The following is a 17,315-nucleotide window of genomic DNA, read 5'->3' as shown; positions in this document are numbered from 1 at the left end:
GGAATTTTCCACATTTCAGTAGCTGGAAAGCTCAAGTTTGAAAACATGATGGGGGATGTGTGTTCAAGTGTAGCTCTAGTCTTGACATAAATGAGCAACCCATGGAGTGCTACCAATGTGATAAACATATAAATGACATAGCAAAAATCCTACAGTTTTACTGATGGAGATGTCTCAGAATTAATACTGTGATAGCTGAGAAAACTAATTAGATTATCTGTTTCTATAACCATAGGGGAGGGAGAACCTTTTCCATAAGGAGTTGCAAACAAATGATGATAAATAGTTAAAGCACAATATGGTCATAGTATTTATTTCCTTATTTCGTCACCAAGTCCTTCACCGTTGTGATTTCACAGCCTCTGTTGCATTTCCTTGTTCCAAATGTTTTCAGAATTTTGTGCTGTGGCTCAAAGTATCTGACATAATAATATTCTTATAGAAGTTGTCCGAGCGAGTACTGCAATACCCCTTCACTTTGTCAATAACCTGGTGAACGGGGATAATTGATGTCTGCTCTGAATCCACTTGGGTATATTTTAATGAAGGCTTGTCAAGAAAAATATTGTCTAACAAAAAAGAGAAGAAATGAGTCAGGCATTGAAAAAATTCTTTATTGCTAATTTGCTCACTTATACGTAATACTTCAGTTCTCACTGCAGTAAATATAACTGTTAACCTTCCTATGTTTTTTGCTTGCTTAATACTCTGCTCCATAATCCAACCTTGTACAATCCGTATTATAGCATGCATTAGTTTTACCTTTCAGTCATTGGCCAAGTCTTTGTCCCTATTCCCACATTGATTTGCTGCATGTCTTATATTCAAATATATGGTCTAAATATCATTAATATTGCTGTACTGTATATTTTTGCAAAAATGGTGGATTCAAGGGGCCCCCAAAATGTTCCCCAGTATCTCTAGCTTTAATATGTAATTTCTTGCTACTGTTCCCAAGGCACTTCCATCCCCTCTCAGCTGCTGTTCTGGCACTATATTTTTTACCTTCTGTTCCTCTGACAGAAATTTCAAAGAATTGGGGATCACTTTCTGAATGTGATGATGTCAAAGTACCACATCTATGTTATCAAAATTCCAAAGCAAGTTCATAATGATGGAAATGCTTTTGCCCTTACTCTGAACTGGCACTGTGGTGTGGTCACATAGCCAATCAACTATGTGATCATATCACAAAGCCAATTCAAAGTGCGGACAAGAACTAATGCCATCACTCTGAAGGGAAGTCAAGAAGGTGACTGCATCATAAATATATTTGCAATGTCTTGTCAATTAGTAAAAGTATTTGCAAAAAAAAATCTTCCAGATTTCAGTTCAGCATGAACGTTTGTGTAAGAGAGGGACAATCTTTCACAAGATTTTTCTTGCATGTTGACATATATTCCAATGAGAGTTGGCCTAGAAGATGTTTTCAGTAGAGAATGCCAATACCACTTTCTCTTAGTCCATTCATGGAAGATGAATCATAAACATTTATGAAGAGAATGTTAGGTATGCTTAAATCTCATTAAAATAAGTGGCACTGATGGAGCGAACAACATTCTTAGGTTTAAATGGCCTAATTTAAGCAACTAACTTTCTGACATAAGAGTTTCTTTATATGCACAGAAATGCTCATCTGGAAAAGCTTTCCATTTCCTTTGTGCCTCCACTGAAATGACTGGAAAAATGCAGCAGATGCAGCTACACATTTGAGAGTGAAGCTTCATGTTAAAGGAGATGCAGGATTGCCATCCAAAATGATGTCCTCAGTTTTCTCACATAACAAGAACCACTGTTTATCCTTTGTTGTGACATGACATTATTGTATTCCCATTGTGCTCTACAATTTTCTGACAGGGAAATGCCATAACAGACCTTACAGGGAAAGACTTAGTTTCAATTATGTCAATGAAACTTCCCACTCATTATTGTTACAGCATCATCATAATCTTCAATTAAAAGTAGCCAGAGATGTTTTAGCAAATTCCTGAGAATTCTGACAGATTTCATCTGACAGCCTTTTTGCACATCGGACAGTATACAGTTCAAAGACAAATTAGGCTAGAATTTAACGCTGTGAACAGCTGGCCTGATTTTAGTATGGCCATTAGGTGGCAGTCAAGTGTTGAGAAATTAGTATCACAATTAAGCACATTGCATCTGTTTATGATCATGTAGCAAACTAAAACTGACTTTAGTTATTATCAAAGATGACTTCAGTAATGCATGCTACTAGAACAGAATTCCATCATTTCATTGATAAAAACACTAGAAATGCATATTTCAAAAAACATTTTCAGTTCTATTTGCCAAAACAAGCATTAGTGTTGCCATCCTCCAGGTGAGCCTACAGATCTCCCAAAATTACAACAGCTCTCCAGACTACAGAGATCATTTCTCGTGGAAAAACTGAAGGCTTTGGAGGGTGAACTGTATGGCATTATACTCTGATGAAGTTCCTCCTTGCCTCAAAGCCCACTCTCTTCAGGCTCTGCCCTCAAAACCTTCCCAACCTGGAGCTGACAACCATAACAAGCATGGTTCTATATGAAACATTTTGTAACATTACACTAATGCAAACAAGACTAAAAGACTAGTTTCACAAAAAGAATTTATGGTAAACTATAAATAAGTAGATTTTTAAATTGGAATTGTTTATATATAAACTGTAAATGAAAAAAAAATCAGATTGCATAGAGCAAAAATTTAGTTTCATTGAAAAAAGAGCAAGGCATGCTTAAGCATATCAGAATGATGATTTTTTTTAAAAGCAGGTGGAAATGTCAAATGATTCATAGCAGACAATCTGTTGACCCTGGCAAACATTTAAATATTGCATGATTTTTCATCTAAGCTTTTTTCCTGAATTTTTATCCACTGCGTTTTTAAAAAACTGTTGAATTTCATATTTGTGATCCTATTTGATTTAAGGCAATGCAAATATAACAGAATTCCAGTGGCATCTTAAAGAATAGCAGCATTTATTCCGGCATGAGCTTTTGTCAGTCAGAGCTCATGAAGGCCCATGCTGAAATAAGCACTAAAGTCTAGCTGGATGTCTGTATTATTTTGCTACAGCAGACTAACACAGATACTCCTCTGGAATTATGTGAATATAGCCATTGCCTTCAGTGACTTATTTACCTGCTGTGCTTGAGACATCAAAACTGCACCACATTGTGTACAGCAAATGCATTAGACATATTTTGTTCATCCTTATGTTCCACATTTAGTACATATTCAACTAAATTGTGGAGAATACAGAGGTTGCATCCTATGGGAAAAGGCTCACTGAAGGAATTAGCAAAGCATATGTTCCCTATTTTGTTCTACTTCCAGCAGCCCCCTGAATGCACTCCAAACTCCTCCCGTGAAGGTCAAGTATTGTAAACAAAATATGTCAGGCAAAGGGGCCTGAGTAAGGAAGAAGAGGAGGAAGAAAAATGCCCCCCTCTCCTGCCAGTCTACTGATAGAAGGTTCTTTTGTCCCTTGTCAGAGAATTTTGGGAGCATGTGGGATCAAATGGACATGATGGGAAAGATAGGCTCTGCCAACTTCTTCTGCACACTTTTCCACAGGATTCACACTGCTATTTTCTGCTGCAAAAGAACTGCCATAAATTAATTTTGGCAGCTTAGCAATGCGATCCCAAGTAGAGTTACCTTCTAAGCCTTTAATGGAATTAGAAGATGTAACTTGGTTTAGGATTGCAATGTAATAGTGACATTTTGCTCTTTCTTTTCATAACCTATTAATAGGCATTTTAAACAAAAAACTGGGAGAAAGATTCTGAAACAAAAATGAAAGTAGGTACTGATGCTGTTTCATACATGGTACTCATAATAGAAGAGTAAATTATAGGGAATATGTTCACAAGCAAAATTTCACTATCTAATAGCTCTCTCACTACACATTTACAGGATATATGGAACACAAACTCATTTTGAAGTGGTGTCAATGTCTTTAAAGCATCATAGAATCCCATGCAATATACAGCCAAACAGAGCATAAAGCATCCTTATTTGCTGACCTACAATCAACTGGAATTAATGACAGAGGAAATTGCAGAGAACAAAATGAAGCAGTATGTATGATTAGCAAGTCCTTTATGCCAATCAGAACTTCATGCAAGTGTCCTCATACCAACTGGAAATCATGCATTCAGCAAAAGTGATGCACACTTTACCTTGACTGTTCCAACTCTGGTGAGGAAATGTTCTTAGAAGACATTATCTATACCATAAACATATGCGTATCTTAGTCAATTCCTGGAAACATCAACTATTTTACAAACTGCCATGGAGACATGCACTTAATATACAGTCTATTAAAATGTAGTTCAATGTTATAATAAAGTCCCCAACTGGATAGCTGTTCACACATAGATTAAGTTAATTTAAAAAGAAAACACTATTATAAGCAGGGCTTTTTTTGAGCAGGAATGCACAGGAACACAGTTCCGGCTGGCTTGGTGTCAGGGGGTGTGGCCTAATATGCAAATGATGCCTGGTGGACTTTTCCTACAAAAAAGCCCTATGCAAAACAATGGAGATGTCAGGGGGTGTAACCTAATATACAAATGAGTTCTTGCTGGGCTTTTTCTACCAAAAAAGCCCTGATTATATTTTAAAAATTCTAGGAAAAACTGAAGGCAGCAGGAAAAGAGATGGATTGACTCATTAAAGGAAACCTCAGTCATTCGTTTGCAAGACCTGAGTAAAGCTGTTAATGATAGGATGTTTTGGAGGTCCTTAATTCATAGGCGCCCTGACCCACATGGCTCAGGCTAGCCCAATCTTGTCAGATCTCAGTAGCTAAACATGGTCAGTCCCTGGATGGGAAACTACCAAAGAAACCCAGAGTTGCTAGACAGAGGCAGGAAATGGCAATCCACTTCTGAATGTCTCTTGCCTTGAAAACACCACAAAGTCACCGTAAATCAGCTGCAACTTCATAGCATTTTCTACCACCAACAATTCATAGGGTTGCCATGTCAGAAGTGACCTGATAGTACTTAACACATTCACACGAAACCAAAAATAAACAGAGGCTAAATCAATACCCAGTGATCAATGTTTGCTTTACATGATCAGAGGTAGCTTAGTCTGCAAAAGCATCTCAGAATATACATTTAAACTTCTGGGCCTAGGATATCTGACTCATCCAAGGCGATGAGTGGAATGTGGCTGTATGTGAATATTAAATTTTGAACTTTGACACAAAGAAACATAATGTGCCTTGTCACAAAATAACATCTCAGACACAAAGGCTTGGATCATAACCTTCTGTCCATTTACGACAGGTACTTCCACTTGCAGAAGGGTAGCTCACTGTAGATTCCACCTCAACACCTTTGTTGTTTCTGGAGGTACACTGGCACAGAAGCACAAATTTTGGGGTAACAGTGCGAGTGGGGAGGCGGGAAAACTGCCACATATGCAGCACAGCTCTGCTCGTGCTGCACAGAATGCAAGCCAAAATTATAAACAAACAAAGAAAAGGTGCAGTCAGTAATCCTCCACTCAAACTTTAAACATACAAAATGTACTAATTATAATGGCCAGATGTTCTCACAGATATGGTTTTGAGGGTGAAAAAGCCACAGAGTTGTACTCAAATACAAGAGTGACCCCACAAGATGTCTGTGATGCAGTGACATCTGGGTGATGTCATCATCCCTACCTACCTCTGGAATGCCCTCTGGAATGTATATTACAAAAATGCAGACACGTATATAAATACATGCACAATATGGATTTGAACTGAAAGTTAATATATCTACTGCATTGTAAATTACCTCTGGGACCCTGTTTGTTCAAAAGTTGGTTTATAAATCCACAATATAAATAAATAAAAATGATTTGTTATTTTCTACTTTGGCTTTTGAATCAGTTTTATTATTGGTTATTTTTAATCAACTGTTTCTTGCCTTTGTTTTTATTACCTATCAGGTCTTTGTATTTATTCCTGATCATAAATTACCAGTGTTTTTTTAATGCCCATAAAGGTATGAAATTGAAATTAAACAACCAATCTATCCTTTTCTGCCTCCCTGTCTTAAACCTTCTCTCTTAAAACTCACCACTACCAGCAATATCTAGGAAAAATATAATCTTTGTGTGGTGTCACAGTTTCCTGACCCATTCTCTCAAACTCAGCCATTCAGCAACCTACATTTTATTTGCCTCCTTTCTTCAGCTATATTCGTCATGTATTTACTTATTATATCCTGTCTTTCTCCAGGCGTAGTTTAGTCATGCAAGTCAAGTGTATAAAAAGTCACTCAGGACTTGTAGGGTTGCTAACCTCCATGTGGGATCTGGATATCTCCCAGAATTACAACTGAACTCCAGACAAAAGAGAACTGTGCCCCTGAAAAAAACAGCTGCTTTGGAGGTGGACTCTACTGTATTCAACTTCAGGCCTTTCCCCTCCCCAAACCCTGCCCTCCTCAGACCAAAAAATCTCCAGCAACTTTCCAACCTGGAATTGACAAGCCTAGAGACCTAGCCTCACTGAATCCTCCCTAAAAGGCCAAAATAGGCCTGAAAAGGACCCTGCCCCCTGCCTTTTATTCATTGATATAATATACAACCTGGAATACTGTTGTTAAATAGCAACAGCCACTGAGGAAATGCCTTGATTAAAACTACAGGTGCTCCTTTTATAATTTTCTCTGTCTTCACCCTTCCCCCCATGCATGTGTTTTAAGGTTTTACATTTTTCTGCAAACCTGCAGTCCTTTTCAGGTTTGTAGAAAGATCTGTCCTGCCTTTTTACACCTCCAGTGATTCAAATTAAGTATCCAAATATTTCCCAACATCACTATTAGAATATAAGATGTTTATGAATATAGGATTGCTTTATTAATTTATTTACTATTCTAATTTGAATTAAGCAAATTTTAAAATAGTGAAAGCAAACTGCCCAAAACAAGATTCTTAATTGGTGCATGAACATTCTGATTTGTTTCTATACAAACATGCAAGGACACTGCATTATTTTCAACCACACATACTGAAACTGTTAAGTAACTATAAATAAAAACCTACACTGTTATTGCTATTTTAGGTAATATTAAATACGAAATATACTGTACAAAAACTGAACATTCCAACAATACATTCTTCACAAATCAAGTATTTTAGAAAGGGAAAAACCCTTTCTAAACTTTAGAAAAAAAACTTTCATATTTGCTTGTAGCTCCCTTGCATTAAAAACATGTGCAATTATAATGTAAAATAAATTATCACAGGCAGAAATTTTATAGTATAAATATAGTGATTTAACATTACATACATTACATAAATGTAATCACTCACCAGAATGGCTGTTTCTTTTAAGGTAGGTATTAGATGTGGATTTAGATTTAGAAGTCAGATAAGTTGAGTTAGAACCAATGGAACTGGAAGACAAGGATTTTCCCAAATTGTCTGAGCTTTTTTTAATTATGTTAGTTGCTGTTTTGCTCCAGTCTGAAAATAAATGAAAACAGAAACTTTATGGCTGCATATTAGTTTAAAGTAATATTCGCTGTGTGGGTTCAGACTTCAAACACACTTGGAGAAAATAGGATGTACAATTTTTTTTAAGTTTTCTCTTTCTGTATCCTTTGTTTAATAAACAAACAGGAGCTTACAATCTCTTCTTTAGTGAGATATGGTATCTCCAGATGTTTTGGATATGCTCAGAACCCAATCTTAGATGTTTTATTCTCTGTCGTTATTTGTAGCAGCAAAATCAGGATAATTTCAGATTGTGTTAAGGGCAAAATTAATTTTATGGAAAATAAACCACAAAACAAATACAAAAGCTTATGTTGAAGTGGGGTGATGTTCACAGTTTATGATTAATATATGTAGACTTTAACCAGATACTTTTTCTAATTTCTTCAACCAAATTATGTTTTTAGTTCACATTTTCCAAAGAGCATATTGAAGGATACTGAGACTACTGTTTAAAAAAAAATTCCAAGATCCTTTAGACTTCTGACTCATAAGCCACTTTTCCTTCTTTGCCAGAATTCACACATGCAGAAGAAGTCATTCAACCACACTAAAAACAAGTCAGAGGAAAATCTCTTTTACCCCAGTATTGAAACATGGATGTTTCTCATTCTGGGCACTGAGGGCAGGCTTACAGTGATCAGGCTTTTCCATGGCTGAATTCATGGCCACTGGCTCCTCCGCATGGAACGAGGCCGTAAACAAACAAACAAAAAAAATTTGTGATTCTTTTAAAGAATCTAGGACAGAGCAGTTGGAGTTCTTTCTTCACTTCATGGTAATCACATGGTGGTAGTTCCTTTACTGTTGCTTTCTCTAAGGATTGCTTCATTATATCTCACAGAGATTCATGTGCTCCTAGAGATGTTCCAAAGCATTTTACTATGAGTGTCACACATTTATTAGTCAAAATTATATTTCCCAGAATACACCACAATGCAACACCTTGAATGTAACAGAATAAGAGTCTGATGTGTTAGAAAAGGGCAGGAAGGAGAGAATTTCTGTTCTCCAGTCCTTCACCCAGCAAGAAAGGCCACAGCAGCAGCTGCCCCAGTTCCATTACCACAGGAAATACAGCAGAAGGGAGATTCCCTGCCTGCTGGCCCACACCAGTCTCAGCACCAATCAAACCACAGTCAATGGCAGAAGAAAATTTCCACCCCAGTTACATTATTTGTTCTCCTCCTTCCTCTGATTTCTGTGAACTATGCAAAAGACAACCAGGTACCAGAATGAGGAAGAAATCTTAACAGGAAATAATATCACTGTTATTTTTACAGTTTTTAAAAGATTATAGTAATGAAAAAAGTACTTTGGTTAATTTTTGAATAATATAGAAAATATACACATGAACACATAAAGGTGCCATACTGAATCAGACCATCAGTCCATCTAACCACCAGAATTTAATCATGAGTACAGCTAACCACCAGAATTTAATCATGACAGTAGCACATGCAAATGTTTTAAAATTGTTTTTATGTCTTATGTTTTTATTGTTGTTTATTTTATCAGTCACACTAGTGTGCTTGTGTTGACCCTTGGTCTGTGAGCCGCCCTGAGCCTGTCTTTGGCGGGGAGGGTGGGATATAAATAAATAAATAAAATAAATAATAAATACATCATGGAAGGGGGAACTCAAGGTGGGCACATGCCTAGGTCTTCAGACTCTACCCTTGGTGAGCCTGGGTGACAGGTAGCCATGTCCAATGCTCAGGGAAATTAAGCAGGAGCGTAGAGCCCCAAACCAGACCAATGAGCAGGGTCCCAGCCAAACAGGCAGGAGTGGGGGGGTTGGAATTGGAGACATGGGGAAGGGCCTGGCAGGAGCAGGGTGACATAGAAAGAGGTTCTAAGCAATAGGCTGGGGAGGAAGTAAGGACTGGTGCCCCAGGCTGCACAATGGGAGTCAGCTAGTTGGGAGGATGAGGACTCAAGTGGACCAAACGCTCTCCCCTCCCATTCTGAGATATGGGAGCTTCCCACTGAAGTGAGGGGCAAGACAGTGGAGGACAGTATTCCACAGGGGGTGCCAATGAGGTGTGACAACATGGTAGAGAATGCAGGCACTGCACCCACTTTAGGTCACCCCTTGCCTTGCCTACCCACTGGACAAATGCCCGCCCATTGCTTTGGCCTCCAGTTTTGATGACCCTGCCTGGCAGGCCAGTTCAGAGGGAGCTGAGGGACAGAAAACTCAGAGGGCACCATGGACATCATGCAGTTCAGGCAAAGGCTGGCAGAGCATCAGGTATAATTCTTGTGAGATGTGACACAGCAGCAGCAGGAAACCCAAACAGTCCTTCTGCAAGTCTTCCAGCAGGCATCAGAATTCACCCGACATAGCCAAAACCCAGGGCCTGGGGGACTGTGCAGTGCCAGCTTCACCATCACACCAGGATCTGGTTCTCATTGACCAAGCTGGGGCTTGAGGATAAAGTGGATGTCTTCCTAGAAACCTTTGAGTGCATGGCAGAAATGACCAAATGGCCCAAGGAGCAGTGGTCCTTTCCTCTGGGACCCTATCTCATGGGAGAGGCAAAAGCTCAGCCCTGGTGAAAGCTGAGACAGCTGATTATGAGAAGCTGAAGGCTGCTATCATGTACTGCTATGAATCCACAATACTAGCAGAAGTTCTGGGCCTTGACATATGGAGTGATACTTGACAAGTGGTTGAGCCAGCAGCTTGAGAAAGGAGAGGAGTTTGGTACAGGCAGGTTCAAGGTTGGATGAACAACTTCCAACAGTTATTGGTGCCCATTCAGTACCAGCTGGAGAGACTCACCTCTGAACATGATCAGCCCTGGGCCAGACACCAAGGGGTTTGCAACATTCTTCTACCAGTCCTATACAAGTTCTTTTGGCCAACTGTGGCTTGTGATGTTCAGCATTTCTGCAAGTCTTGTGCTGTGTGCCAGAGGATGTCAGCGCAGCTGGTTCCCCACACATTCCTCTCCCCTCTGCCCATCATCCAGATGTTCTCTGACCAGACAGCAATGGATTTTGTAGAACTCCTGCTGTGCACACTCCAGGGAGCACAATATCGGCCATGCACTATCCAGAGGCCCAATGTATGCATACTATGAAGAGTGCTGGGGTGGTGAGAGCACTGATGCATTATGTCACCCATGTGGTCTTACCCTGGGAGATACTGATAGACTGTGAAACCCCTTTCATGGCAGCATTAATGAGACAAATATGTCAAACATTGTGGATCTGCCAGATATTCAGATCAGTACACCACCCACAATTGGATGGCGTGGTCAAGAGGGATAACCAGACCATCAAGGCCATGCTATACAAATTGGCTCATGATTGGCCTGGGACCTGTATGTTCACACTGCAGTAAACACCTTACGCCTCCATGGGGTTCACCCCTTTTGAATTAATTTATGGATGGCTGCCTGGAGGAATCCTGGGGTTGGTTGAAGAGCAATGGGTGGCCAGCCCTCTAGCCCCAGGTGTGGGCCCAAATACGTATGCTTGCTAGTTAAGCAAGCAACTGGAAATGGGGCAAGCAGGGGCCAAGCAGAACCCAGAAAGTGTCCTGGTGACACAAAAGTGACAATATGATCAGGACACATGAGAAAGGATGTTCTGGGTTGGGGGTGAGGTACTGGTGAGCCAGAAAGCACTAGCCCTCACCAGGGGTGACTTGTGGCAGGGCTGTACCCAATTACACATTTGTTGGACCCCTGTCATATGAAGTGCAGTGTAGCCCACCTCACAGGTAGTGAATACATTTCCATGCCAATGACCTCAAAAAATGTCGCCTTCACGGCCAGCCTGCTTGTCACCTCACTGAGGACCTGGGGGAACTCCCCAAGGGAGATCTTTCCTGCAGCTCCACCAGTCAAAACCTGGAAGGGCCACAACTCAACCAAGGACTGATTGCCAAGCACTGCAAGGACATCCAGGGTTTGCTGGAGGAGATGCAGCTCTGGCCACCAATTATATAATGACCCCACTGAGAAAAGTGGCCCACACTGCATTGTGCCCAGTTCCCTGGAAGCAATGGGGAAGTGGTTGAACATGAAGTGAGGTATATCCTACAGCTTGGCCTGATAGAACCTTTGCAAAGTGCTTGGTGTAGCCCCATTGCGCTTGTGTCAAAGCCCAACAGCAGCATAAAGTTCTACATGGACTATCACAAGGTCAACAAAATTGCATGATCCAATGCATATCCTATGCCTCAGGTGAAACTCCTAATTGATTAGCTAGGGAGGGCTCAATATCTCACTGCCCTTGACCTAACAGAAGGATACTGGCACGTACTGATGCACATAGCCAATTGGGAAAAGACCAACTGTGCCATGCCATGAGGCCTCTTCCAGTTCTGAAGATGCCAAGAGGTTGTCCTTGCATACATCACTGAATCAATGTGTGCAGCCCTGACAACATATGCCCAACATCTCTTGCAAGTACTCCAGGACTTGACTAGAGCTGGGCTAAAAGCCAATCTGAAGAAGAAGAGCTATGAAAGCTGTTGGGAGCTCAGGGCCTCCACAGGCCTCCTCATAGGGCAAGGATTGCCTAACAGAGTTCCAAACCTAGAAACAAAGTGGCAAATGAAATGTTTCTACGGCTTAGTGGGGTACTACAGTAAATTCATAGCCCACTTCTCCACCCCAGCTAGCCCCCTGACGAACTTCCTGAAGAAAAACTGGCTGACCACAATTTGCTGGTACCCAACCGCATAGAAAGAATTTGATGCCCTCTGGACAGCTCTCTCCCAGGGCCCTGTCCTCCACAACACTATGGGAGGCATAGGGAAGGGATTGGCAGGAAGAGGGGAAGAAGAAGAAGAAGAAAAAGAGGAGGAGGAGATTGGATTTATACCCCACCCTTCACTTGAGAGTCTCTGAGCAGCTGATGATCTCCTTTCCCTTCCCCTCCTCACAACAGATACCCTGTGAGGTAGGTGGGACTGAGAGAGCTCTGAGAGAACTGCTCTTGAGAGAACATGTGACTGACCCAATGTCACACCAGCAGCTGCATGTGGAGGAGTGGGGAATCAAACTTGGTTCTCTCAGATTAGAATCCATGCTTTAAACACTACATCAAACTGGCCAAACCAAACCAAGACAAGATCCAAGCAACAGGCTGGGAAGGAAGCAGGACTGGTGCCCCAGGTTGCACAATGGGAATCAACCAGCTGCGGGGAGGAGAGGGACTTGGATGGATGGACCAAACTCCCTCCACTCCCATTTTGAGCCCCAGGAGGTGAGAGGCAAGATGGCAGAGAGCAGCATTCTCCGGGGGGGGGGGGGGGTGCCAGCAGGGGATGGCAATCACTGAGCTGCAGTCCTTATCATATCAGTTAACATCCTAGTGGCTAATAATAATAGTTAATTAAAGTATAAACCGTAAAGCAATGAGAACAAATATAAAATAACACAAGCAAAGTGATTGATTCATCTAGCCTTCACTTTCCAATATTACACAAAGTAGTTTCCAAACAATGTAAAAAAAGCTTTGCAATAACAATAATTTAACTACATTATTGTTTCTAGTAACATGTTCTTACCTGAATTGTCTGCCAGTCTGAATCTACCACAGCAGAGATGTCGCCTCCACTGCTTCTGTACATTTTCTTTCATTGCACAGTGGAACAGAAATATAAATAAACCTGGAGAAAACACAAAAAAGAAAAAAATCAATTAAAATCGAACAAATGAAAGATAAGATCACTTTATAGAAACAATTCCCCACAATCACCACAAAATTGTGTTATAAAATACTACTTCTTGGTGCTTTATTATTGTAATTAACATATACAGCTAAAGTGTAGCTTTGCATTTTTCTATATAGCTACTGGCCTCTGTGAGGAAGTAAAGAGCCAGAGTGGTGTAGTGGTTAAGAATGGCATATTTAATTTGGAGAACCAGGTTTGATTCCCCAATCCTCTGCAGGCAGCCAGCTGTATGTCCTTGGGCCAGTCTCAATTCTCTCAGAACTCACTCAGCCCCAACTACCTCACAAGGTGCCTGTTGTGGAGGGAGGAAGGGAAGGTGACTGAAAGCTGCTTATGTTCCAAGCAATGTATAAAAACCAACTCTTCTTCAATTCTTCAAAAGCATGTGGTATGCAGGGCTGGCCCTAGAGTGTCTGGCACCCTAGGCAAGGCTAACTCCTAGCACCCCCCCTTCACTGATAAGTCACCAAGTCTCATGGGGGTGCCCAATTCATCACCCCCAGAAGGCTGATGCCCTAGTCAGTCACCTAGTTAACCTTTTCATACAAAGTTGCTTGTGTCCCATTTGCAAAGCGGGGCTGAGCCTTTTTTTTTTAAAGCTGCTTTCTTCCTTTGTGCTTCTGAATCACTGTAGTGTGCTGTTTGAAATGTCTGAGGTGCTTTTTAAACTGCCACTCCGCACCCCAACCCTTTTACATAGCATGTGAGGGGAAATCCAGCATTCTGCAAAAAGAGCGGGAGAGGGGGAAGTGGTGTGGTTTGAAATGGGCAAAATGCTTCAGATATGGCTCATAAATTGCTCTCTGAAACCTCTGTCCCCATGGCACTTTACATGGAATCAGGCTAACAATGGATAACAACTGATTTAGAACAGCAATGTGGAGGTGCCCTCTATCTCCCTCTACTGTTATCTTCCACCAGAGGGTGAGAGCTTTAAACCTGCTGCATTATGAGATCTTGGAATCTCTAGGTCTTTTTATGCTTCATGATTACTTTTCCATATGCTACCAGTTGTGGTGAAATCAAGATATTCCTGAATCTGAAACAGTCCGGTCCAGGAGAAAATCATTTCACAAGATGCCAGGAGCTGGAATCCTCTAAGCTCCCTGTCTTGGAGGAAGAAAATTCCAAGATTCCCATAGCAGAGAAGGAGGTAGCAGCTGCTTGATTACAAACTACCTTGAACGTCTCATCAGCCCAACCCAACCAAACCTGCAAATGTGGAGATCTCAGCCAAACCTGCAAATGTGGAGATCTGCTAAAGGTCTTGAAAGGAAAGACCAGCTCTCAGCAGGCATAAAAATGTGCAGGTATAAAATTTGTGTGTTTGATATGTGTGGTATCGCCTGGAGCATGTTACAGCACTTATGGATGTTACATATTTATATCCATGTGCTGTAACATGCTCCAGGCGTGGCTTAAAACTACCCATTTGGCTCACAATGATGACAATAAACAGTAGATGTAATATTCCAAGCTCTGACTTCATTAAAAGAATTGTAGCAATGAAATAATCCAAACACTAGCTTTTACCATGCATTATACAAACCACAAATGTTAAATTACTCATAAGAAATAAGCTAATTTGCAGCACGTGCCTTACTTCTGTTTTTGCCAAGAATTAGTTACAGTGAAGAAAGGGCTATGGGAAGTCTGCTGAGCTTGCACTTGGTACACATTAACAAGTACATCAGCAGGTTGGATCTTGTCATGTGTGAGTGGAGCTTCTCCCCCATGCATCATGAAAGCTTCTGATAATAGGAGACAAAAATGCCAAATGCACATGGGAGGAGTCTCAGTGCAGGGGGGGGGGGGGAAACTGGGCAAAACTATTCCCCTTTCTCTTTCGTTAAAGATCAAACTCTGGAAATGAGCTTGCTCCATTAACATAAGGGTGGGTTGGAGGCTGATTTTGCCCAGTTCCCCCCTCTGCACTGGAGGCATACACTTGAGAACTGGAGAAATTCTAAGACTAGAGGTTAGATCAAAAACTAGTAAGACTAATAGGAAGAAATATACCCAAATGTAAGGACCCTGTACCCTCCTCCAGCTGAGACCCCCATGGTTAGTGTGGATTATTAAAGAATTAAAATGTGAATTTGTTAATCTTCTAACCAGTATATGTAACTTGTTACTAAAATGGGATTATGTACTGGAGGACTAGAAAGTAGGAAATGTTACACTGATTTTTTTTTTTAAATTAAAATGCCCATCAATAGGGATGTCAGATTATCTTCAGTGACACACAGTGGTGAGGGCTGGATCATTTTTTGTGCCTCACCCCACAAGCTGCCACTGTATCCAGGAAACTCAGAATTTGATTCACAAACTAATTTCACTTGTGTGAGATAGAATCCACTTGAATATAAAAATGACTGTATTATACAGAAATATATGATGTGCCAGTGCAATTGCTTAGGTATGCTGCTGACTTTTGAGTTTATCATGCCATCAACTTCTTAAATATATTATTGTCCATATTCTCCCCCTCCCCCCTCAGAAATACAGAGAATATGTAATAAGGATTCTTTGCACCACATTGAGTAACTAGGTGGTTAATTAATAAATAAAACCACAGCTAGGATAATATGCTGAACTGAAAACTTATTTTTTCCTAACTGGCACTGAGTTCTTTGGAGAAACTATAAAGACTCAATTTGTCTTGGAGCTGCCACTGGATTTCCAGTGAACGTTCTCTAATAATTCTATTGGTCATTGGATCAAAACCCAGATTCCATCACACTTCCCCATAAACACTCTACAAATAACTCCATTAAAATCAAGACTCATAGCTTGGATGAAAAATATTTCGTCTTGGCCTATTTGGATGCCATATGTTTTGCTGATTGAACTTTGTAGCATGGTGAATAAATAAGTGAAGGGAGAAATAAGCAGCGAAGGGCAGTTCAGACTGTGGGGAAAGGCTAGGACAACTGTTGAAATGGCAGATGGTGAAAATGAAATTATGAAAATCACACAAATGCATGAGACCTCTCAAGAAGATTTGCATTTCTTTTGCTGGGTATGCTTCACAGCCATTAAAGAGGGCTGCAGTGTCAGATAGTTGGTCCCTAAGGCCTAGTCAGGAATGACATTAGAAAAAACTGGAAAGAGAATCCATGAATGGGAGAGAGATTCAGATTGGGGTCATGGCATGGGACAGCAGAAGGAGTTGTTAATTCTCTCCCCACACCCATGCTATGTTTCTGATCCCCATCAATTTCCATATCACTCCAGGGTAAACAGATGCTTCAGGAAGGACCACTGAAATTGGAGAAATGACATGGCAAGGAAGTGTTAAACTACTTTTCCACTGAACCTAGATTTGAACAAGGATGTTCTTCTGTGGCTGGTATTTGCTGTTTAACAAAGTGCAGGAGATCCACTGATAGATCTCTCAACATCTCACTGGTAATGGCCCTAATAAATCTGGAAATAGAAAATGCACTACCTGAACCAGATAACAGAATGATATGCTGACTGCAGAAGTGACCTCTTATATTTTCTGGGACATACACTACAAAATAACTGCTGCAGACTTACCCTGCATTTCTTATACCAGAATATTGTCTTTATTGCATACCAGACTGTTTCTTTATCAAAAACAATAAAAACCATAATTTGAATGTACTTCTATGATATTTGGAGAGAAATAATCTTTTCAGTGACATGATGTATGCAAAAATCTGTTTTGCAATTAAATTAACTATAAAGGTAAAGGTAGTCCCCTATGCAAGCACCAGTCATTCCTGACTCTGGGGTGACGTCACATCACGATGTTTTCATGGCAGACTTTTTATGGGGTGGTTTGCCATTGCCTTTCCTAGTCATCTACACTTTACCCCCAGCAAGCTGGGTACTCATTTTACCAAACTCAGAAGGGTGGAAGGCTGAGTCAACCTTGAGCTGGCTTCCTGAACCCAGCTTCTGCCGGGATCAAACTCAGGTTGTGAGCAGAGAACTTCGACTGCAGTACTGCAGTTTTACCACTCTATGCCATGGGGCTCTGATTATTAACTTCAATCAAATATAATTTATTAATTTCTGATTTTTAAAAGCTTGATAGTTTACAGTCTTCTGAAAAACAAAAAAATGAATTACAGAAGAAGAA

The 17,315-nt window shown here is 40.6% G+C and overlaps 1 protein-coding gene across 3 annotated transcripts in view; it reads right to left on the bottom strand.

Moving 5' to 3' along the window:
- Nucleotides 1-297: 297 nt before the first annotated feature.
- ADGRG6 (adhesion G protein-coupled receptor G6) overlaps nt 298-17,315 on the bottom strand; it is a 195,339-nt gene continuing 178,321 nt past the window's right edge. For 2 of the 3 annotated variants that reach the window (XM_060240339.1, XM_060240347.1), the window contains 3 exons: nt 13,037-13,138; nt 7,324-7,476; nt 298-569 (listed from right to left, as the gene is read on the bottom strand). In XM_060240339.1, the coding sequence (XP_060096322.1) occupies nt 391-569; nt 7,324-7,476; nt 13,037-13,138 (434 nt within the window). In that variant the 3' untranslated portion in view covers nt 298-390. Of the gene's footprint in view, nt 570-4,187; nt 4,235-7,323; nt 7,477-13,036; nt 13,139-17,315 lie in introns of all 3 variants that reach the window. The other variant, XM_060240358.1, reaches the window with a different exon arrangement.

This window comes from Heteronotia binoei, chromosome 1 (genome assembly GCF_032191835.1).
Source record: "Heteronotia binoei isolate CCM8104 ecotype False Entrance Well chromosome 1, APGP_CSIRO_Hbin_v1, whole genome shotgun sequence".
NCBI classification, from domain to species: domain Eukaryota; kingdom Metazoa; phylum Chordata; class Lepidosauria; order Squamata; family Gekkonidae; genus Heteronotia; species Heteronotia binoei.
This window is presented reverse-complemented; position numbering and strand designations above follow the sequence as displayed.